Source organism: Apteryx mantelli, chromosome 5 (genome assembly GCF_036417845.1).
Source record: "Apteryx mantelli isolate bAptMan1 chromosome 5, bAptMan1.hap1, whole genome shotgun sequence".
NCBI lineage: Eukaryota > Metazoa > Chordata > Aves > Apterygiformes > Apterygidae > Apteryx > Apteryx mantelli.
The window spans coordinates 50,595,581-50,618,768 of record NC_089982.1 but is presented as its reverse complement, the minus strand read 5'-3'; the positions used below and the strand labels follow the sequence as shown (position 1 = coordinate 50,618,768).

Here is a 23,188-nt window from a genome sequence, read left to right as displayed (position 1 = left end):
ACTGTCCAATCTGTGTAAACTACACATGACACTTTAAATGTGGATTTAAATGTGGAAAGACCTATTCAACGCTGATTCGCCTTCTGTTTTATGTTTTCTGCTGCCGTAACTGTAAAACATGCTACGCATGTTAGAGGTTTAGCTCTCTCTCCTTCTCCACAGATATTTTTTCCACCAGCAGCTATCTCCGTGACCATCATGACCCATTACTCAGCAGAGCAGCCAATGCTCTGGACTGTAACGAAGAGAAATCGGAGCGTCACCAGCAGAAGTTTGCAAGTCAGGCCGCAGTCATAACTTCTGGATCACGTTAGCACTTAACGATGCTGGTGATTGGGATCAGGATGCTCACTGCACAGCGCAGACGCTACGGGCCAGTGCAGAACAGCAGAAAACTTCACCTTCCTCAAAGTACTGTGCTGCCTTTCCCCTTGACCCCATCAGTTATTCATTAACAGCTAATAAAAAACTACTGTTCCTCACCTTCCCGCCAGGCAGGTGCTCCTCACAGCCCCGTACAGCCACCATTTTAAAAAAAGACTATTTTGTACAGTGTTTTAAAAAAGAAAAAAAAAAGCTGAAAAGTGTGGGGATTTTTTTGTCTTTAAGTGTACTGTAATATTGCAATCAGTGAACAAAGTGGAGAATAAAGCATGAGAGAGCTCCTAAATAAATCACAGCCATTTACACATTAGGCACCTAATTATGTTGAAAATACAATTACACACATTTAAGCAGATGCTCATGCCCACAGGCCAGGCCCGTTACTTTGACTCTTCTTTAACTACATAGCTCCCCTGGTGTCCTTACAGAATGAGCAAGGGTGAATCTACTTTGACAAAAGACCTGAATTATCAGACTGGGCGTGGAAAGGAGGCAGAGACCTTATGAATAATTGTTTTTTCTACATCCCATTTACCTCAGCTACAAACATTGCACAACAGGCAAGAATCCAGAAGATCCCGGTTCTTCTTTCACAGCTTTTAATCAAATACTGAGAGACATTTTATATTTTTAAAGTCAAACGAGAACTTTTGCTCTAGTCTTCTGTAAATTCACAATAAAGATAACCTCCAAGGAATGCATATTGTTTACACATTAGTGAGCTTACTTATTAACATGAACTTCTAGCAAAAGCTGTATTTCTGTATTTTAAAGTCGACCACAGAGCCCTGTTTACATTCCATTCCTGGCGCTGTAATGTCAAAGTCGAGTGGGCCGTTCAATAGCCCTTGTGCTCAGCAGGCTGAGAAACATCGCCTGCCAGATCTGCTCCATCCAGAGACACCCCAAAAATCAAACACTTGCCCTATGCTCCGTCAGTCGTGGCACCCATTCAAGCATCCTTCTTCCTCAGTCCTACTGGGGCCTCAAAGTCCCCAGCAGCCAGGGGACCCCCAGATTAATGCAGCAAGCATTAAACACTTCGCTTATCTCCAAGGAGAGGCGAAGACTACGGACAGGGGTTGGGCACTACTTTCTTCTAAAAGTAAAGGTACAAGCATTTAACAGCCTTCGGTAGAAAGCACGCGTAGGTTTTCTCTGCTGGCAATGAACAGCAGCTCCATTAAAAAAAACAGTCAAAACACAAGTCTACTACCTGCCAACCAACTTTTTACTCTCTTCTAAATATTGGTGGAGCACATAACACGTTTATATCGCCAGAAGAGGGTTTACCACCTATTCTCCAACGCTGTTTTTTGTTGGCAAGTTCAGAGAGAATTTCTGTGTGATGTGGAAAAAGAGGTCCAGCAATTCATTTTTAAATGGGCTAAGTCTGACTGAGACATAACAAGTGACGGAGAAGTGTCTGAAAACTGCACAGGACACACAACAGCACATGAGTGGAAGGCAGGATTCCCCCGGGGAACAGCCCCATAACCGAGACCTTCAGCCCACCCGGCCACGACGCACTTGCCATTTACAGCCCCGAAAGCCGCCTGCCCCGTTCAGCAAAGAAGAGCCACCCCTCGCCTCCTGCTGCTGCTGCTGTTGCTTTTTTCCCACGGAAGTGCCTATACTGATGCACGACCTCAAGCTAGATCCAAATATAATGTGAAGTATCAATTAAGCAGGAATGGGCGGCATTATTATTTTAGCCGGAGTGACTGCAACTCTAATAAAATACGCTAAAAGTTTGGTTAAAAAAGAGGGGGGGGGGGAGAGAAAAAAGGAGAGAGAATCAGAGTTGCCGGCGGCAGCCTCGCGGGCGAGAGGGAAGCACGGCCCAAAACCCGCCGCCGTCCTCCCCCGCACGCCGGAGCGCCGCGGCCGCCCGCCCCCCGACGGCCCGGGGCCCGGCCCGGCCCGGGCGGCACCTACCCAGGCACTTGATGCGGAAGCCGCTGGGGGGCTTGAGGGAGCGGCGCGCCCAGCCCTGCCGCAGCACCTCCAGGTGCTCCTCCTTGCCCTGCACCAGCAGCACCTGCTCGTCGATCCAGCCCAGGAAGAAGGTCTCGGCCACGGCCGCCGTGGCCCGCCGGTCCCAGAAGTGCTGCATGTTCTCCCGCTTGAAGTCCGCGAAGATCTCGTAGCCGATGCGGTGCCGGCCCAGCTCCGCCGCCGCCCCGCCGCCCCCCGGCCGCGCCGCCCCGCCGCCCAGGACGATGGCCAGGGAGTGCGGGGCGATCTGCAGGCACCGCTCGGCCCGGCGCGGCATGGCCCTACCGCCGCCCGCCGCCGCCGGCCATGCCCCGACCCGACCCGCTGCGCCGCGCTGCGCCGCGCTGCGCGGCCGTGCCGCGCCGCCCCCGGCCCCGGCCCCCGCCCCCGCCCCCGCTCCGCCCCGCGGCCGCCTCCTCCTCCGCCCGCTCCTCCGCGCCGGGCGGGCGCTGGAAACGCCGGGCAGCAGCGGCACGGGTCGCTCCTGACTCCTGGGGCCTTTTCCCAGCACTCTGCGATTTTTCTGCCTCCTCGGTGCTGCAGGTCGGCGCTGCCTCGCAAGGGACCTCGGCAGAAACGGGGACCCGGGTCCCGCCCCGGCCCCTGTCCCGGGGCTCTTCAAAGCGGTGCTCAGTGGCAGGCGCTCGCCGCGGGTGCGGGTCACGCTTGCCAGAAGGTAGGTTTAGGGCCCTCACTTCCACCTTCTGCGGAAATCCTCAACCGCACAAAAAAAGTCAACTCCCGTTGGGGATGCCCTACGAAGGGGAAGGTCTCAAGGACGAAAACTGCAGCGGAGGAGATGGCTCTCCTGCCAGGAGCAGCACCAGCCACGCACTGGGCAAACCCGGCCCTCAGCCCATTCCCCACAGCACTAAAGAGGCTTCAGCCACCACTGTGCATAAGCTACGTTTTTTAACCTGTTTCGCCTGTATTCACTAACATCAACGTCTCTTACGGCTTTTCTCCCCTGAAGCTGCCGCCCATTTGGTGCTAACCTCATTTTAATCACATGGGACTCTCCATCGATACTCGCTTCCTTCTCCCCAACAGCTGTTTAACAACTGAGACTCCTTTGATATTCCCACTCCTTTTTGGTTTTTGTCCTATAAACCCTGTACTGAGTATGATCAGATTTACCAACATCTCAAAGAGGTAGACAAGTTTTACAAAACTAGCTTTACCAAAGGGGAAATTAGAGATAAAAAAAAACATTGTTCAAAATCCCAGTGAGTCATTTAGAGTTGTGGACAGAGCTTATTAACACTGGCTCGCAATTCTGTAAACCCTCCTTAAAAATCCAGCACAGCAAGATCTCCAGACGCTCCTCATCTCAGCCAACAACACTTTTGATTGTGCCTCTGTCAATATTTCAAAGGAGCATTTTTACGTTTTCATTCAGCCATAAGCTTGAAAGGGGACCCTCGGCATCCTTATTGTACTGCAGGCTGCTTCATAAAGCTCACCTGAGCCACTGATTGCCTGTTAAAACAGCTAGTTTCACTGTGTTGAAACTGCTGTCATGATCTCCTCATACTTGTGTTATTATTACCGTGTGCTTCCTCCTCTGCATTATATCAGGCTTTTATCTATCACATCACACTTTCATTTCAGTTCCTCTGGGCAGGGCTTACCGGTGTGCTGCCTTTGCGTGGAGCTCATTACAGTGACATCTTGCCACTCATTAGGCTCCGCAGGTAACACAAAGCTTCGGTTGCTCTTTTTTTTATTATTATTATTCCTAGCTGCGGAAACAAAGGAGTCAGATTAAGCCTTTTGACTTTTTTTGGCTTCTGTGCCTGATACGTACCGAACGTTCACACACAGGACCCCAGTTTTGCCTCCGGCCCCCAAATCCGAGCACTAGCCAAATCCACCATCCTGCTGCCTCTGGGAAAAGCATGCTCAGCACAGCATGCCCGGCAGCCTTCGGTTGCGTAACCGGCATCCTTCTCTCCACTAGCGTTGTCTGTCTTCCCTCAATACTAATTCTGAGGCAATTTGTGTGGCAAAACATGCCATGCCGTCATTTTCCTGCCCTTGCAAGGCATTTGGAGTAACACTTCTCTGCTGTCAATATCCTCCCTGTCCCTGGCTTGTTCTCCCGTAAAGGCTAATCCGCAGCTGACTAACCCTCTCCCACCCAGATTTCACTACCTCGTCCTTCGCCCCACTTCGCACCCATCCTCCGCAGCTTGGAGCCGGGCTCGCCACCTCCACTGGGCACACCTACCCCTGCCCGGCACCGCCAGCCGAGCCCTCATCCTCCTCCTCGTCCTCCTCCTCATCCTCCTCGGGTCTGCCTGCCAGCGAGGAGGACTCCCGTCGCAAGGGCTACCTCAGTCGTTGCACTCATTTCTTACTCATACAGATTCATTTAGTAAGGATTAATTACTGCTTATTACTAATGACAGCAATCCAAATGTGAAATGTGCTGGGCGATGACGTTTGGGCTTTTCCCTGCCTGCAGGGCTGCCGAGGGGCTGCTGGCATGCTGTCAGCGCTGGTGGCACCCGCTCTGCTGGTCTGCAGAGCCCGAAAGCGAGAGGAGCAGGCACGACCAGAGGGACAAAGCCTAGAGCGGGTTTGGACAGGTTGCCCTGCAGTTGTGCAAGGTGCGTATGAGTAGAAAAAAACCATAGTGACAAGGTAATGAGAGATAATAGGGTATAGTCTGTCCAAAACAAGTTGGGCAGAGCATAGTGACTCTGGCACAAATCAAGATATATTGCACTCTCAGGTTAGATGCCATTCCCACAAAAGTCACTGCCAGCGTGAGCTGAGCAGGACCCTGAGGCCCCCATTAAAAGACTCCCCGTTGTTTCAGGGGTCAGGATAAAGGCTGTGGGTGACAAGTGCGTACATTCATTATTCCTTTCTTTTTCCCCATCTCACTCCTGGTTCAAATGTCCTTGCCTCAGAATTTGGGGGATTTTGGTTCACTTTGGTCTATGCATTTTGTTGCTTCCTGGTTTTGGTTAAACAGCATCTCCTTCCTTTTCATTCACTCTCGCTTCAAGGGATTTCTTCCAGATAGTCAAGATCAATAGCCAGATTAAAGCTAATCTGGTATTTACCGATCAAAATGCAAACAAGAAGACAGCCTAGACTCTTTTTATGATCAAGTAATGGAAACAGGGCGAGTGGAATTTCTAAGCGTCCCTGAAGTGTTTGGAAAGGTAGACGTTTACCCCACTGTGGTAAGGTAGCCCCAAGACTTAGACACCTCTCTTTGAAATGCATCAGCAGTGGCAGGAGGTCTGCAGCAAACTGAGTTTGTTTATTCTAGTAAAGAGCAGAAAGCCAAACAAACCTGATATGGCTGTATTCTTTGGCTATTTATATTGCTTGATCCAAAACTTAGGTGTGGTAAATGTTGGCTACAAATGGGTTTCTCCTTATTAAAAACTCTCTGGGAAAAGAATATTCTCCTACAAGTCGTCAGTGCCACATAATGCAAAAGAAAGGCTGACGTGAAATGTATTTTCCAACGGCGACTTGACATTCTTGATTTGTATATAAGAAGGCAAGTTGCATGATTTGGCAGCCTAAAGAGTATGTCAGCAGGTAATTTAAGATATAGTATTCAGACAGTAAGTCAGCAAGCAACTTATTGAAGATTTCCCCTACGAGGGGGTTTTAAAGTGTACTTCCTAGAGGAGGAACTTTTTTTTGAATTTCTATAGTGGTTTTATACAAGAAGAAACAATACTTTCCCTCCTTAACCATCCAGCCAGTGTTGTTACCTGGCAAAAGAGTCCTGCACACCCTCCAGCAGAGTCATCTCTTTCCAGCAAAGAAGCTATTCTTACACTTCAGTAGGTTTTTAGATGGCTGAAGTTTCTAGCAGCAAACTCCCAAGCTGTCATGGAGCTACCAGCTACAAGATGAATCTTTAAGATATTTCTGTCTGTTTTGGTGGATTTTTTTGTTTTTTCTTTTTTTTTTTAGAACGTACATGCATCGATTTCCCTTTGGAAGACTGATTTAAGCTGGAGACTTATGCTAGTGCTGCCTGCAGTTGCAGCTGTGAAACAGAGCTGTGTGACTGCTGGCATCAAATACAGCACTTACTGCAACAGGAGCAAGAACTGAACTTTCAGGCTTCACTAATAAATTTTGACAAGTGTTGCCCTCTCCTCCTGCTCCAGGAGGGAGCTACACGGGCTTGGCCAGAGTTGCTGCACAGCACACGCGGAGGCAATGTAAGCTGGCTCCAACTTCTCACTTTACTGCTGTGGACATGAAGGTAAGAGAGGGGCCAGGAGGGAATATGCCCATAACACGTAGTCCTGATGCTCTTTTTGTCATACTTGAGAAAAATCAGAAGCCATATCAAAAGAGCGAATGCTCTAAAACAACAGCAATCAGAAAGAGAGCTGGCAGCTTTTATCTACAAATAGCAAGATCATGGAAGAGGCAATCTAGTAGCTACTTCTTAAATCCATTCCCAGAACTGTGGCAGCCTCTGTAGATAAATATAACTCTATATTTGCATAGTTTGCATCACATGAAAACACAGATTAGCAGCCAAGAATTCATAAAACAACACTTCATTTTCCTTTCCCCTTTGTTTTGGTAACCTGTTTTTGTAATATGAGGATAATAACACTTCTCCCATTTGTAAAGTTCCCTGAGATCTGCTAATCACAAGCATCATAGGAATTGCTGTTTGACAGCCTCTGCTCTGGTAGGAGCCAAGTATTTCAGCATTCAGTCCTGTCTTGCCGTCTTCAACCCAAAAGCCCTACTCAGAAGTCCTTATTCAGGCAACGTTCCCACTGAAGTCAATGGGAGTTTCCCACATGAGGAGCGATGAGCCTGTTCCAAAGCAGACAGCGTACTAATAAACAGCACAGGAAACAGCTGACTTCGTAATTTTTAAGCTCTGCACTTTCACCTGACTCAGACTTGCTGGCATCAAGGAGGATCCTGGGGGCAAAGAGTACACCAAAGAAAGGAGAGGAGATTCCTTGTTATGGCAGGTGTGCCCATCTTCCTCTTGAGGAAAATCCTTGGCAACAACATTAAATTTTTGCAATGAGATCATTACTGTTTGGACAGGTGAGCAGGTAGGGTCCAATTATCTATTGTCTGTTTAACAATAGTCTACCTATACTAGGGAAGTTATGCTGACCAGGATAAAAATCATCTCCTAGCAGACATGGAAAACAAGTTCTCAATTTACTCACAAAACATGTATAATACAACGGTACAAGTCTGCCACATTCACACTCAGGTGCCTATGTTTAGAGATGTAAATAAGTGGCTCTACAACTCCTGACCTGGAATGCCCTTTTATTTTATTTATTTATGAAGCTGCAAAGATGGGAATGAGACTTATAAATGTTTTGAAGCCAACAACTAGTAAAACAGCTCATCACAGTGTTTTTAACGATCAGTGCAGAGAAATGGGGCCAGAATAGATTCTCTCCATAGGAAATTCTTGACTGCCAAGGCCAGGAAAGTGATAGGGAGGGAGGAGAAGGGTATGTGTATATCTTAACCCTATACATATATTTATCTAGAATAGAGAAGTTTTCATGTGGCTTCCAACCTATAATTGTCTCTTTTCTGCTAGGAATTTGGGCCCATTGCAACAATTGATTTGGCCAGGTTACAGCCAGACACTAGGACTGGGTTTGGACAGTTTATTTGACAGAGACAGAATTTTGTTTCAAGCTATGCAGCTCTGCTCTGTTAGAGCTATAAAGGACTCGATACTTGCAGGTAACATGCAATTTTAATTATGGAAGTGATGCACCAATTTGTCTAAAGTATCTCCTTGTCGGAATTGCCTTGCAAGGACCACTAAAAATACATTCAAGCAGCTCAGGCACTGATATACCAAAAGAATACTGTATTTTTTATGATTCCCCTACCGGTAATGAAAAGAAATTGTAAATGAAATGGCCATTAATTTTCATGAGTGCTTTGGAAGAAAGAGCAATACTATCTATTTCTCTGCCCTTCTTTGTATTTGCTTTCATAGCCTGTGGCCTGGAGCATGTGGGCTCTTCTCATCACTGACTCAGCCAAGCAAGGAGGGCCAATACCGGCCAAAACCGGCAGGTCCCTGAGTTAATGCCTCCAGGGTCAGCTTGGAGGAGATCAGAGGGTCTCCATCAGCCTTGTCATTTTGATCGGATATTTCTCTGTTTGTGTAGATGTGCTTTTCCTTGTTTCCCCTTCCCATGTAGGGCAAGGCAAGTCCTGAGAATAAATGCTACGGGCAGTGCAAAATTGCATTCAGGAGAATGAAATCACAATACATGCACCCCTAGGAGTATGGAAATGTGAATGCTGAACATAGGCCAAGTGAAGTAAAGGCAGATTCTTGCTCATGTGGTACATATCGCTGATGGCTCCAACCCCAGCCCTGTACTGGCTCCATTTTCCTTCAGGGACCCCGTTCGATGAGGGATGTAAAGGAGAGCGTGGTAACCCTACCCCTTCCTTCTGGAAGTATATCCTGAGCACAGGCAAGGAGGTGAGGTGGGCAGAGCCGACCACATTTAAGTGAACTGTAAAATTAGTTCTTCCACCTTCCAGAAGAGGAATTCAAGCAGGGGCTGCTAATGCAATACCCACCTGCTGCCTGCAGGGAATAAAGAAAAAAAGGAGAAGTGTGCCAGAAAAGCCCCTCTGCAGCCAGGGCGATTGGTGCGCAGGGTGCAGCAACCACACCTGAGCGTGGGCTTTGAGAGCAACTTGGGTGATGCCGTTTTTGGCTAAAAGCCCTTTGAGATCTTGCGTTGCTGTTCAGGCAGGCAGGGCCCCATCCTGACACATCAAGGCAAGACACGGGGAGGCCTCACCTGGGTCAAGACGTCCCAGCTTTTCCTGCCAGCAGACACAGGGCTGGCCAGCAGGGTCGCTACCTGTAACCGGCCGCTGGGCTTTTCCCACATCGTGCGCGTCAACCCACTGACCAAGACGCGGTTCACAAGAGGTGATCGGCGCTTGCAGCCTTCCTCCAGGCACCCCTCACCCAGCACCACCTCCTCCTCCAGGCTCCAGGGCCGGTGTTACAGTAACCTGGCAGAGCGGCAGCTGGGAAAGCCGAGGCGACCGGCTGCGTGCGGCCCTTTGTAACTTCTGCAGGTGGTGATGTCGCTTGTGATGTCATAACCTCGGTGAGGTCATCACCATTTGCGTAGCGGGGCTGGCAGAGGAAGCGCCACAAGGCCTGGCAAGCGGGACCAAAGGAGCCCAGTGATCTGGTCTGACCTCGAGGTTGAATTTGTGGCCCTGCTTGCTCTTCGCCTACAGCTGGCGTCCTACACATGCACACCTAACAAAACTGTATCTTTTCTTGATCAGAAGACCCAATTTCTGGAAGGTTCTTTGGTTGTTCCAGGTGCCTCTGCAAAACAACAATATAGCTCTGAGAAAGAAGAAATTCCCATCCCCAGGATGGATATATTTTTTTTCCTCTTTAAAGGAAGGTCCTACCCCATTTTCTCTGCTCTGTTCAATACTCTTCTCTCGTTACGCTTCACTTCAGGCCTTAGGTTTCCTACCCCAGTGAACTTGTACAGCCAAAGACACAATTGGTTCACAGATATGAAGGGAAAAGGCACCTTACAACTGCCTGCGATTACTGTTAAAATGCCTGTTATTACTTTTAGAAACATTTGGATGCTGGCTGTGGTATGACACTAGCTACCCCCTTTCGCTCTTTTAGCTGGTGAGCAACAGTGGAAAAACCCAGCAAATGCTCATTTGGGAGCAAATAACCAGCTTCTCCACTGCCACCAGCTGAAGCCCTTCCAGCACTGGGTTTGCACCGACCGGGCGAGTCCCAAGAACTCTCACACATTCATGTCACCACTTCTGCCAGCAGTCGGCTTCTCCTCTCCTGGGCTATTTCCTACTCAGTCGAAGCACAGAGACAAACCTGAAGCTCAGCAGGGAAGGTGCTCACTCGCTGGTCCTCTTTGGCAACAGAGACAGTGAAAGGGGCGGCAGAGGGGATGCAAGAGAATTTGTTCCCATTTTAACAGCCCTTCTTTATTGCCAAGTCTTTTGCATAAATGACAATTTGGATCCCGTTTCCTGAAAATCTGCCCCACTGGATTAGACTTTTTATAACAGCTGTAATTGCAAGTGTAAGCTCTGCTTTTATTTATGGGAGTTGAGGTGTGAGTGCCTGATGTCCCAACTAGTCCTCCTCAAGTACCACCAAGCCTGTGACACAAAGTCTTTACATGGCAGGATACGATTTGTGAGTCGTTGCACACTTCCCAGCTGGCTCTGCCTGCCCTGGGACCGATGTTACTCTCCCGCAGGTATTTTCAGCTGCCACCTTCTTCGCTCCTGCCTCCTCGCTTTGCCTCAGCTTGTCAGGATTAGACAGCTTAACCAGTGACCCTCATCATCATTAATCTCAATATTGAATCTACTGAGATAATACAGACAACTCGCTGCTCTGCAGAGACAGGCATTTATGAAGTGCTTGTGAAACCACTTTAGCTAAAGAAGACAGACAGCTCCATTTTGTGCCTAATATTGCCCGGCAGGTGTGGGCACACCCTGGGATAACTCTCTTGTCATCCTGACTACAAGGTCAAGAGTCTACATTTGACAGAGAAAACTGCCTTTGGCACTCCAACGTAAAAATGAAAACACAGCAGCATCCAGAAGAAAATCCTTTGTAAACCAGGTGTGCCAGATTTAAAATTTCCCAGAGCTTAATACCTTTTAAATTTTGCAGCTCCTCTTTGAAGATTATCTGTGGACTCAACGCCATGCTAAACCAGAAAGTTCAGCTTTTGTTCTTCCTGCAACACTGACCATTGCTGGCTTATTGCCTTAACAATTTCAGGCATCGTCAGTAGTTGTTATTAATTGCAAGTAGAGTACCACAGCATAAACAGCGCTTTATATACGCACCTCTGCAGAAATCTTGCTGTTTGTCATACCAGTGACTATTCACCTGGACACTGAATTTCTCCATCCCACCTTCTCCCCATGATACTCCTCTTTTCATCTTTCCTCCCTGTCTGGCACCACCCTCTTCCCCTCTCCTGTCTCTTTGGAGATTTCAAGGAACTTTCACTTCATTTTCAAAGAAATGACGTTGTCTATTTGTTTATAAAAATTGAAGGCATTGCCACTTAATATTTGTGCAAAAGAGAGTTACAGAATCACAGAATCACAGAATGGTTGAGGTTGGAAGGGACCTCTGGAGATCATCTGGTCCAACCCCCCTGCTCAAGCAGGGTCACCTAGAGCACGTTGCCCAGGATCGTGCCCGGGCGGGTTTTGAATATCTCCAGAGAAGGAGACTCCACAACCTCTCTGGGCAACCTGTTCCAGGGCTCTGTCACCCTCACAGTGAAAAAGTATTTCCTCATGTTCAGATGGAACTGTCTGTGTTTCAGTTTGTGCCCGTTGCCTCGCGTCCTGTCGCTGGGCACCACTGAAAAGAGTCTGGTCCCATCCTCTCGACACCCTCCCTTCAGATACTTATACACGTTGATAAGATCTCCTCTCAGCCTTCTCTTCTCCAGGCTAAACAGGCCCAGCTCTCTCAGCCTTTCCTCATAAGAGAGATGCTCCAGTCCCCTAATCATCTTTGTAGCCCTTCGCTGGACTTGCTCCAGTAGTGCCACATCCCTCTTGTACTGGGGAGCCCAGAACTGGACGCAGTACTCCAGATGTGGCCTCCCCAGGGCTGAGTAGAGGGGGAGAATCACCTCCCTCAACCGGCTGGCAACACTCTTCCTGATGCACCCCAGGATACCATTGGCCTTCTTGGCCACAAGGGCACATTGCTGGCTCATGGTCAACTTGGTGTCCACCAGCACTCCCAGGTCCTTCTCGGCAGAGCTGCTTTCCAGCAGGTCAACCCCCAACCTGTACTGGTGCCGGGGGTTATTCCTCCCCAGGTGCAGGACCCTGCACTTGCCTTTGTTGAACTTCATGAGGTTCCTCTCTGCCCACCTCTCCAGCCTGTCCAGGTCTGTCTGAATGGCAGCACAGCCCTCTGGTGTATCGGCCACTCCTCCCAGTTTGGTATCATCATCAGCAAACTTGCTGAGGGTGCACTCTGTCCCTTCATCCAGGTCATTGATGAAAAAGCTGAACAGGGCTGGACCCAGTACTGACCCCTGGGGGACACCGCTAGCTACAGGCCTCCAACTAGACTCTGTGCTGCTGATCACAACCCTCTGAGCTCTGCCATTCAGCCAGTTCTCAATCCACCTCACTGTCCACTCATCTAACCCACACTTCCTGAGCTTACCTATGAGGATGTTATGGGGGACAGTGTCAAGAGCCTTGCTGAAGTCAAGGGAGACAACATCCACTGCTCTCCCCTCATCTACCCAGGCAGTCATTCCATCATAGAAGGCTATCAGATTGGTTAGGCATGATTTCCCCTTGGTGAAGCCATGCTGACTACTCCTGATCACCTTCTTGTCCTCCACATGCTTGGAGATGGCCTCCAGGATGAGCTGCTCCATCACCTTTCCAGGGATGCAGGTGAGGCTGACTGGCCTGTAGTTCCCTGGGTCCTCCTTCTTGCCCTTTTTGAAGACTGGGGTGACATTGGCTTTCTTCCAGTCTTCAGGCACCTCTCCTGTTCTCCATGACCTTTCAAAGATGATGGAGAGTGGCTTAGCAATGACATCTGCCAGCTCCCTCAGCACTCGTGGGTGCATCCCATCAGGGCCCATGGATTTGTGGGTGTCAAGTTTGCTTAAATGATCTCTAACCCACTCCTCCTCCACCAAGGGAAAGTCTTCCTTCCTCCAGACTTTCTCTCTTGCCTCCAGGGTCTGGGGTTCCTGAGGGCTGGTCTGAGCAGTAAAGACTGAAGCAAAGAAGGCATTCAGTAACTCTGCCTTCTCTGCATCCTTCGTCACCAGGGCACCCACCCCATTCAGCAAAGGGCCCACATTTTCCCTAGTCTTCCTCTTGCTACTGATGTATTTGAAGAAGCCCTTCTTGTTGTCCTTGACATCTCTCGCCAGATTTAATTCCAAACGGGCCTTAGCCTTCCTCGTCGCATCCCTGCATACTCTGACAATGTTCCTATATTCCTCCCAAGTGGCCTGTCCCCCTTTCCACTTTCTGTATACTTCCTTCTTCTGGCTGAGTTTTGCCAGGAGCTCATTGCTCATCCATGCAGGTCTCCTACCTCCTTTGCTTGACTTCCTATTCATAGGGATGCACCGCTCTTGAGCCTGGAGGAAGTGATGTTTGAATATTAACCAGCTCTCTTGGACCCCCCCTTCCTTCTAGGGCCCTAACCCATGGGATTCCTCCGAGTAGGTCCCTGAAGAGGCCAACGTTTGCTCTCCTGAAGTCCAGGGTTGCGATCCTACTTAGTGCCCTGCTGCCTCCTCGCAGGATCCTGAACTCCACCATCTCATGGTCACTGCAGCCAAGGCTGCCCCCGACCTTCACATCTTCCACCAGTCCTTCTTTGTTTGTTAGTACGAGGTCCAGCAGCACACCTCTCCTTGTTGGCTCCTCCACCACCTGTGTCAAGAAGTTGTCACCAATGCTCTGCAGGAACCTCCGGGACTGTTTGTGCCTAGCTGTGTTGTCTTTCCAGCAGATATCGGGGTGGTTGAAGTCCCCCATGAGAACCAGGGCCTGGGATCATGAGGCTACTTCCAGCTGTCTGTAGAAGGCCTCAGCGACTTCCTCATCCTGATCAGGTGGCCTGTAGTAAACACCCACAACAGTGTTGGAGAGTTGGATGATAACAGAGTTGGATGATAATATCCAAGAATCAGAGAATTTCTTTGCAAGGAGGAGACAGGAGAGCAGTGTTTACCACAGGTGTATATACAGGAGCAGCTATGCCAGGCTATGTTGTAGACCTAGCAAAAAAAACTACTTTGGCTTTTCCTTTGTTTTAATGTAGGGAAAAAAAAAAAACTTGCAAGTGACAAAAGCTAATAGCTAGCTTTCATACTTCTGCCTCCTGCAGCTGGAAGAGGATGTTCAGAGGTGCGGTGGCTACCGATGGCACCAAGCCATTGCTGGATCTGGTGGTCCTTTGCAAGCTAATCTGTCATTGCCCCCTAAGGGCAGGGTCGCCCCGCTGGGAGGAGGAGGGGGACAGAGCCAGCGCTGAAGCCGAGGCAGAGAGGGGACAGCAGGGTGCCATAGGGATGCCGTCCCGTGCCACGCTGCCCTTCGGTTCGCCCCTTCAGCAGCAGCACCTCGGGCAGCATTTCCCAGCACATTCCTTTAACGCTTATTTTTCTGGCAGACTCATTTTTTCTTTCATACAGTTTAATCATACCCAATCCTAGTAGTCAGGTTTTTCCACAGAATTACATTAATCTTTTGACAGATCTAGTCCTTATCCACTATCACTGTTCTTACTTTACAGTAATGTTCCTCTTTGCCCCAGATGAGCAGAAGTGTGATTATTTTTATTTGATCCCTGCACGAACGTAATCTCCAATTCTGCACAGTTAAGAGAAGGAGGTATTTATTTCTGTCTCTGAGCACAGCAGCTTCCACACACTGCATTTTTTACCATGGGCCCCTTTCACACTTTGTAAGAGCTGGAACCTGTTGCACCCATGCTGGATACCTTGGCAGCACGTGCATATTCCCAAAGCGCAGTTTCCCCTCACACTTAGGGACTGCCCTTCGGCCGGGCAGGGAGAACACCCAGCTCCTTGCTTGTGGACACACTTCTGCTGGGAAGCGTTTGGCCTCGAGGGAGATGTTCGTGTGGATAAGAGCTGCGGGGCTGGACGTTAGCTGCAGCTTCCAGGCTTTGTAAAGGCTAGCCCACTGCTCTGGCTACAGGCTTGGTTGCTGCAAAATCCAGATCCAGGCAGCTCATCAAATTTCTGTCATGGGCCCAGTCGCACTTAGGCACCAAAATGTTCCTTCACCCAGGAGGTGAGTGGTCAGCAGGACCCTGTCAACCTTTTCACTCATTAACCCTTCTTATGTGCGGACCAGGCTGTAAAACTTGGTTCACACTGTCTCGCAGATGGAGATGAAAGGGAGCCGGGGTCTGTTCCTGCCAGCAGGCTGGAAAAGCAGCCATGGGCTGTGCCTGGCGTGGGCGAGGGGGAGCCGTGCCTGGGGTTCGCGTGGCACAGCTGGGGCAGCATGTGCCTGCTGCCTGCGGGCTCCGTACAGCTCCAGCGCACAGCTCAGGTGGCTCAAAGCGCGCCAGAAACTCCACGGCGGGGAGAAGCAGAAAAATCACAGTTCAAGGTTTGTGCAAGTTTGGTGGCTTTTCTTACTGGAAATAGCTATACAAGATATATTGTGAAATCAGTCGCTAGTGTGCATATATCCTCAGGAGAATTTGTAAAAGATGATACGCTGTAGCACCCATGGATACTAACATGAATGCGAACTACAACTCCAGGAGCCAGCCAAAGAAGAGCATAGCTTGCGATGCAGGGTCTTTTTGTTGTTCATACACCACCATTTCTGCTTTTTGTCATTAGCAGGCTTTCCAAGAGGAAATGTAAGAATGTACAGAGAATACTGAGTTGATTTGGAAATACAATGTGGTCCCTAAAATACAATTTCATCATTTTGCAAGCTGTTAGCAGAATAGAGCAGGGTCAGTGCAACTCCTGAACAACTGCACGTAGTGGGAAGGGTGTTCGGAGCAAGCCTTAGCTCTGCAGCGTAGATTAGCATGACACCAAACACAAACCAAGAGTGTAGGTTAAGCGCACCAATGCTATTGTGAGAAAGACATGCTAGAGGCAAGAAAGGGGAGTTGTACCCCCGCATTTACCAAGTGTCATTAACCAAAGTAGAACTGAGAGATTCTTAGAAAATTGTTTCTCTGGGGCTTAATGATCTTACTCAGTGATGTACTCCTGACACCCGCCCTGCATTCAGGTGTCTATCCACCCTCTTTCAAAAACAAAACCTGTTTTTTAAACCCAGTTAAGAGTGGCCACTCCTGCACCCATCCAGCAGGCTGGGGGCAGAGAGCAGGCTCAATTCCATGTCTGTGCAATGGGATTTTGACCCACCTGCCCCGAGGGCTACTTCCAGAGGGTGGGAACTAGCTCACAGAATTAAATGCTGTCAAGGAGATTTTAAGATCTCATTTCTGGATTTAAGGGACTTACATTTCACCCTGGTCTCATTATCAGTGTCTGATTCCTTTCTGGGTCTGGCCTATAGCTCTGTAGATGCATTTGGTTGAGATCTGTGCATTTAAGTATAGACTATAGATTTTATCCTGCTGCAACATTAGCAAAAAAAAAAAAAAAAAAAAAAAGTGGCCAGAAAGGCTGGTTGATCCCAAAGCCACAGAGGGTACAGCATTCCTATGACGACCTCCAAATATCCTTCACGTGTGTAGGATTTTGGTAGGGAGAAGATAGATAGGGAGCCTCTGTACATTGCTGCAAATATTTCTGTCCCCTGTAGCTGCCCTGACGTCTGTCTACATCTCAAGGCAGCCGCAGGCTTGTGGAAGCAAAATCTTTTGCCAGCCAAAAGCGAGGGGATGCCAAATCCTTTACTTCTTTGCAGGGTGAACTGGAGAAAGTTTTCAAGTAGTCTCCTGCCACCATGGGCCAGGCAAGACTCATGCGATCCAAGTGGAAAAGGCCATCCCTTACTTTGTTTTTGTGTCCTGCAGCTGCCCCAGGAATATATGCCTCGGGAGTGCCATGCACCTTGTTTCGAAGCAGGCAGGAGAGCAGCCTTCCTTTCAGTGTGTGCTTGCAGAGGAAAACTCCAGGAGATGATGATCCTGGTTTCTGGTAAATGACCATCAGCTTCACAGTAAACTAGACATTGGTTTTGCATTGAAGTTTTGGAACAGAGTTATACAAATTTCTGCCAACTTCACAACTTGCTGTTCATGAATTAAAGGCAGCGGGTATCAATTTAAAAAGAGGAGGCACACGGGGCAAATCCTAACGGCCTGCAGCGTTATGACCTAGGAACGTGGGTTACTTGCAGTAAAGGCTATACACCAAACAGCCAACGTTTGTTGATCTCATTATAGAGAAGTTAATAAAACATCAGTTTAATTTACCTAGAAATAGGAGAGTAATCATAAGCCAAAGTTTACCAGAGGGATTTGCATTACAATAATAAACATGCAGATTACTCGTAGCCATACATCTCTATTTCCGTATAAAAAAACTACACCCTCTCCACATCACAGATGATAGCTCGTAACTTGTAGCCTGTGCTTATAAGCAGCACGGTATTTCCCCCAGCAGTGCAACGCCAGCTAAGTCACATATATTCTAATCAGCAGTGCACGTTGCACCCAGCGCAACCCCGGCCTAAAGAGCAATGTGTCGGATTCCCACTGGGCACAAATCAGTGCAGCTCCCTACCCGTCAGCCCAGAGACCCAATTCACTGCTGTGAAGAGTATGGCTTGTTAAGGATATGTAACTAACCTATGAAATAGGGAAATATTTCTGTTAAAGTTGCCATGTGCATTCTGTAGCATCTGGTTAAGGAGGATAGCTGCATTTCTTTCCCACTGCCTAAAAACTGATTCATTGAATTCATTAATCATTCCTATCAGCACCCTCTTCAGTCCTGGGCTATAAGCATATTTGAACTGAAAACTTCTCTAGTCCAAATCCACTCTTAGTGATGAGTGTCTTCAAGGTCATAAATTAACACAGGCACTTGTTACATTATCCACATAAAAGCCTTTAGTAGACCAGTAACGCTGAGAGAGAGACTTTTTTAAAAGATTGCCATAAAGATAAGATAACCTGTCTGCAACATCCTAGTCAGGTAAACATCTTATAAACAGGTTATTTTGTAGCAGACAGAGGAAAAAAATAGTTTTCTTTGTTATAAAGAGACTGGTGGTTGAAAATTGGACTAAAATATTTTGCTTCTTAGCTCCCTCTCAAATGTTGGCCCAGAGAAAAACTGATACGGAGAACCAAATAGTAAATACTCAAATATTTTTAAGTGCGTTTCTAATGTCCTTCCCTCAGTGATTATCATACATGTTTTGATATTTATTATAGCAGCTTATTTTGTAAACAGACTCAAATCTCAACTGCTGCACGTAGCATCCTGGGCACCCCCTCGGCACCTCCGGCGCTCCTCAGGGCCCTAGTGATGACTCTCCTATGTCAGCACCCTTTTCAAGCTGCTTCTTGCAGCCACCCTTGTGGCATCTGCCACGCTTGCTGCTCTGACATCCGTAACAGAGAAACAACATGAATAAGTATGATAGTTCATTTTAAGATTTTGGAATATGTCAGTTAATACAGCTCTCATGGACAGCAGAACTCAATTATTTCCTATGGACAAATGCCTATTTCTGCCTGTAGGCTACAGAGAGAATTTAAGCACCATTTTAATGTGCTGCAATACAGCTATAACTCTCCTGCTTGCAAAAACAGGAGATTTCTAAGATGGCATCCTGAAATCATATGGTGAAATTAGGCTAGGTTCATTCAGTGCTGCAAACTAAGGGAATATCTTCCAGGCAGGATGCTGAACTGAAATTCAAGAGTTTCTTATTTTGGGCATTTATTTCTGTCTTACTGGGAGTTATTTCACTGACACACATAAGTGTGTACGTGTCTTTGTGTATACATACATGTATATGTATATATGTATAATGTGTGTATATACAGCTACATAATGAAAATCACCTGGATTCAATATATTATGTATAATAAATTATTAAAATAGTTTGGGAGATAATTTGAATAGTAGATGGCAAAAAAATATCATTCAAGTAAAGAAAAACAAATATTTTAAAAGTTCAAGTTTTTCCTTTAACGACATTAAAAATATAGTTCATAAAGTATTCAAAAAACCCACAGCAATTGCTAAAGAGTGAAGATAAAACAAAATCTAAACATTTGCATGCAAAATGGTTTACAGGGAGAAAGTGGGTGCATGCTGCGGGGTAGAATGACTGTTGGACGATGAACTGTTCACCTTCTAGAAAGAATAATTGAAATATCAGCTTGAAGGTCAATTTTGAATGCCTGAATGGAATCAGATACTTTTTAGCAACTCCTAAATACAGGGAAAAAATGCTAGCTACATGTTTTCATTTATTTTCCAGGGAGAAATTTTTGACTCCCAGGTTTCCTCATCCTGCTGGCAAGTTCAGACTGCAATAACTAGCATGCATAGTTAACATAGTTTTGTATTGACACAAAGCATCCAACAAGCATCACTGTACAAACTTGATGGCCTTTGCACAATATCATGTTCCTTAACAAAGCATCTAGAGATATGGCATGGAAACTTGCCAAAATAGAAATTTCTTTAAAAAATTTGGATTAACATTCTATTCAGGTAACGGAAATTATACTGTCTTGAATACAATTTTGGGGCATTTAAAAATCCTATTTAAACACGTAAATGTCTGTTTTTAATTATCCAACACTTGCCCTCTCTTTGCAAATACAAAGAATGGCAATGCTGAGAAACTGAGTTTTGCTTCCCTAAAGTCTAAGCCTTTCCCATTAGTACTTGCAGCATATATCCTCCCTGTACCTCCTCCAAAACTAAAATTGTTTCAGGATAGCATGTTTCTGTAAGGCTTGCAAAGACAACGGACAAGCAATATTAATCTAGCCTATTATTTTGCACATAGCTTACCACTCAAGTCCAGCTGTGCAACATTCTACAATGTGAAACAGTCTCTCAAATTTTGTTAAATTTCACTGGCTGTGAGACAACAAAGCAAAAGAACATCAAGCCTTCCGCAGTACCAGGTGAAGAAGGTTACTTACTGCTAACTTGAGGGACTTTAAGATGTAATGACCAAGTATGCGTACACCAGGTTTGGAGGCTCTTCAGCAGTAGAGCACGCCCTTTGGGGGTGCAATCTCAGGATAACAGAGAAAGAAGAGGTGGTTCAGAAATTGTATGAAAAAAAGGTGTGGAGCTCCTTTAGACAAATTGTCCTTACCATCTACCCTAGGCTGAGTTAGAATTCTTTGTGTTTTTTTCCTAGAGGGACTTTGAAATAGAGGAAGAAAGAGCTAAATGTTCTTTTGTTGATCAGTGGAAGGCAGAGATGGTCACCAAGCATCCTTCACTAGAGCTACAGCTATTCTCCCTGGAAAAGGGGTGCAGGCATTGAACAGCATGCTACAAATTTAGTGCATGGGGTTGCTTAAAGTGTGCAATAGATTTTTATTTATTTATTTAGCATATTGTTAAGAGTACTTTGCATGTGAGAGAAGGAAAAAGTGCCCTAAACCAAAGGAAAACCATTCAGCATCTAGAGTTGATGTGCAGGATATAAAGGTTTGGGAAGAGCTTTTCTGCATTTTATAAAAAGTGAGGTTCAGAGAGAAAAAAAAGCTCCTAGGTTTCTGAACCAAGAACTAAAGCTGCTTTTCTTTCTGATCATAAGAGCCTAAAGCAATATAAAACATGTTAGTGTGTTAGTACTTCCAGGATGCATATTGCAGACAAGTAAAGCTGATAACAGATTCATCAACTACAAAGAGGAAGCAGTTTCTGAAGAAGCTGAGGCACCTTTTATAGCTCCCCTATTCATTCGTATAAACCGCTGCAGTTGTGTTTTCTGCAAACAGGCTGAGCTGGCTGATCCTGATGCACAGCAGGAATGCACAGAGCTCCTGCGAGCTCACAGACTCAGCAAAACACAACCTCCTTGGGACCTGGCTCCCACCTGACTCTCCCCCTGCCAGCAGAGGAAGGAGATGGCCATGTTCTACATGGATGGCACCCCTGCCCATAGAGAGATTTCCAGTATCAGAGAAGCAGAGCAGAACAGCAAGGATAGATTTTAATCAGTTTACATATCTCAGGACCACTCCATATCCATACTATCTCAAGTCATCTCTGTACTGCATAAAAGCATAGCCAAGCATACCAGTCCTCAAATCAAACAGGATTAAACAGTTCCCAGTGAGCACTTATTACATCTGCTAAGTTTGTTTCTGGTCACTTACTTAAACCCTAATTGGTTGGTGGTGGGGGGGGTTGTTTTAAAACTTTAGCAGAAACTCAAACCACTTGATAACTATTTTCCCTTTACCCGGTTTTACGAGGCTGAGAGTCCCAGAAGCATCACTGGTGAGTGCTCCAAACAACTAGTTCTCTTAAAAATATCCAATTTTACATGTTTTATAAATTTCCTTTCTGACTCTTCCTTAAACACAATGGTTAATTAAGATGCATCCTAATTTTTATTCACTACACATCTCACTGCCAGCAGCCCTTTACATTATCAAAAAACAATGTTCTTGGTGAGGTAAAAGGTGATATAAACATGAACTATTTTACGACCTGTTGTGGTGAGGCAAACATGAGACAAACGTATTAGGCTAGTAGAAACTGCCTCAGTACACCACTGGGCAAAGGTCTGTCAGGGCATACCTGACATCCTGCAAGTTGAGAGATGCAATCAACCTCATCACCCTGAATTTGAGACAGCTGACACTTAATCACAAGTCCTGCAGGGGTCTCTATCCTCTTTTTCAGTAAATTGGGTGAAATACCTAGCCCTTGAATTAGAGCAAAGATTACTACTCTTGTAGCCCTGTCAGTCTCTTGTGAAAAGGGTCCCTGTAGGAGGGCAGAGAAGGTAGGTTACATATGTTCTGTTGGTCCAGTCTCTTACTTAGCCTGACTTGTTCACTGAAGAGCTATGAAGGAGCAGCAGCTCACTGTTTCTCAGAAAAGGAAGCAGTCAAGCAGGGTTAAGGAATGAGGAAATTTGGGGTGTGTGTGGGGGGGAAATCTATCTTTGAGGTAACTTCTCCTCTACACACAGGAACCTCAAACCTGAAGGAGAGTCAAGGCAGAAGTATTTTTACCTGGAGACTTCTAAGTTCCCATGTCAAGTCAGAGAAAGCTCAGAGAGAGATTAAGAAATATCTTGTTCTCTAGTACATGCCAAAGCAAGCCGATGGACCTTCCAAAACCCTTCTGTAAGCCAGAGATCAGAGAAGGCATAGCGCAAGACCATAAAGACCAATCTGGAATTAAATCCTTCGCTTTTCCTGAACTTTTTAACTAGAGGTTCAGTGGCCAGAAGCAATGAAGAAGGGCCAGAGTACCTTGTTTTGCTCCAGACATCACTTCAGGCCAGGAGATCCAAGGTGATGGGACATGTTCTTCTGCTCTCACACACTTAGTAGCATAAAGAGGGAAAGAAAGGATATTGCTAGCACTGTCTCCACCTCAGTAGCAGCCTCAACATGTTGATCACTGCCTTCTTCCCTTCCCACCCCCCCCACCTTGAAAGTTATTTTTAAACTGGTCTAAAAATAGCTTCTCTTTTCTCTGATGCTTAATTAGTTCCAATTAAAATAAACTACATCTAAGTAGTATCCATTGAACTGAAGTTTAAATGATGCTCATCAAAACACAGTAAGTGATAAAAAGCTGCACTTACACATGAATATACATGCCATCTCAAGACCTCTAATGGGATTTGTTAGGAATCAGATATTCCCCTCAGTATTACAGTCTTATGAGTCAGGAAAATAGTCATCATTAATCACTTCAAGTGTTTTTAGAAAGGTGGTTTCTGCTTGACATCAGTCATTTACACAGATTAAAAGGTGTGTCTAGTACTTTACAGACAAATAAGACAAGATCTTTGCTTTGTAGTTTTTACAGCTATAATAAGATCAAACAAAACAAGAAAAGATTCTCTTTGAGAATGGAATGAAAAAAGAATATAAATTACAACTACAGCAAAGTAATAAGTACTTTTTCCTACATGATGTAGGATATTTGCATTTCTGTATTATTTTTAGACAATGCCTACAATTACTACTCACCATTTTAAATAAAAACTAATTTACACAGTTCACTTAGACTCTCATATTGCTATAATCAAGAAAGCATTTTAT

At 46.4% G+C, this 23,188-nt stretch overlaps 1 protein-coding gene across 1 annotated transcript in view; it reads right to left on the bottom strand.

Moving 5' to 3' along the window:
• STOX2 (storkhead box 2) overlaps positions 1–2,659 on the bottom strand; it is a 149,263-nt gene extending 146,604 nt beyond the window's left edge. Inside the window, exon 1 of the mRNA XM_067297956.1 lies at positions 2,323–2,659. Coding sequence (XP_067154057.1) covers positions 2,323–2,659 — 337 coding nt within the window. The remainder of the gene's footprint in view (positions 1–2,322) is intronic.
• Positions 2,660–23,188: the final 20,529 nt, after the last annotated feature.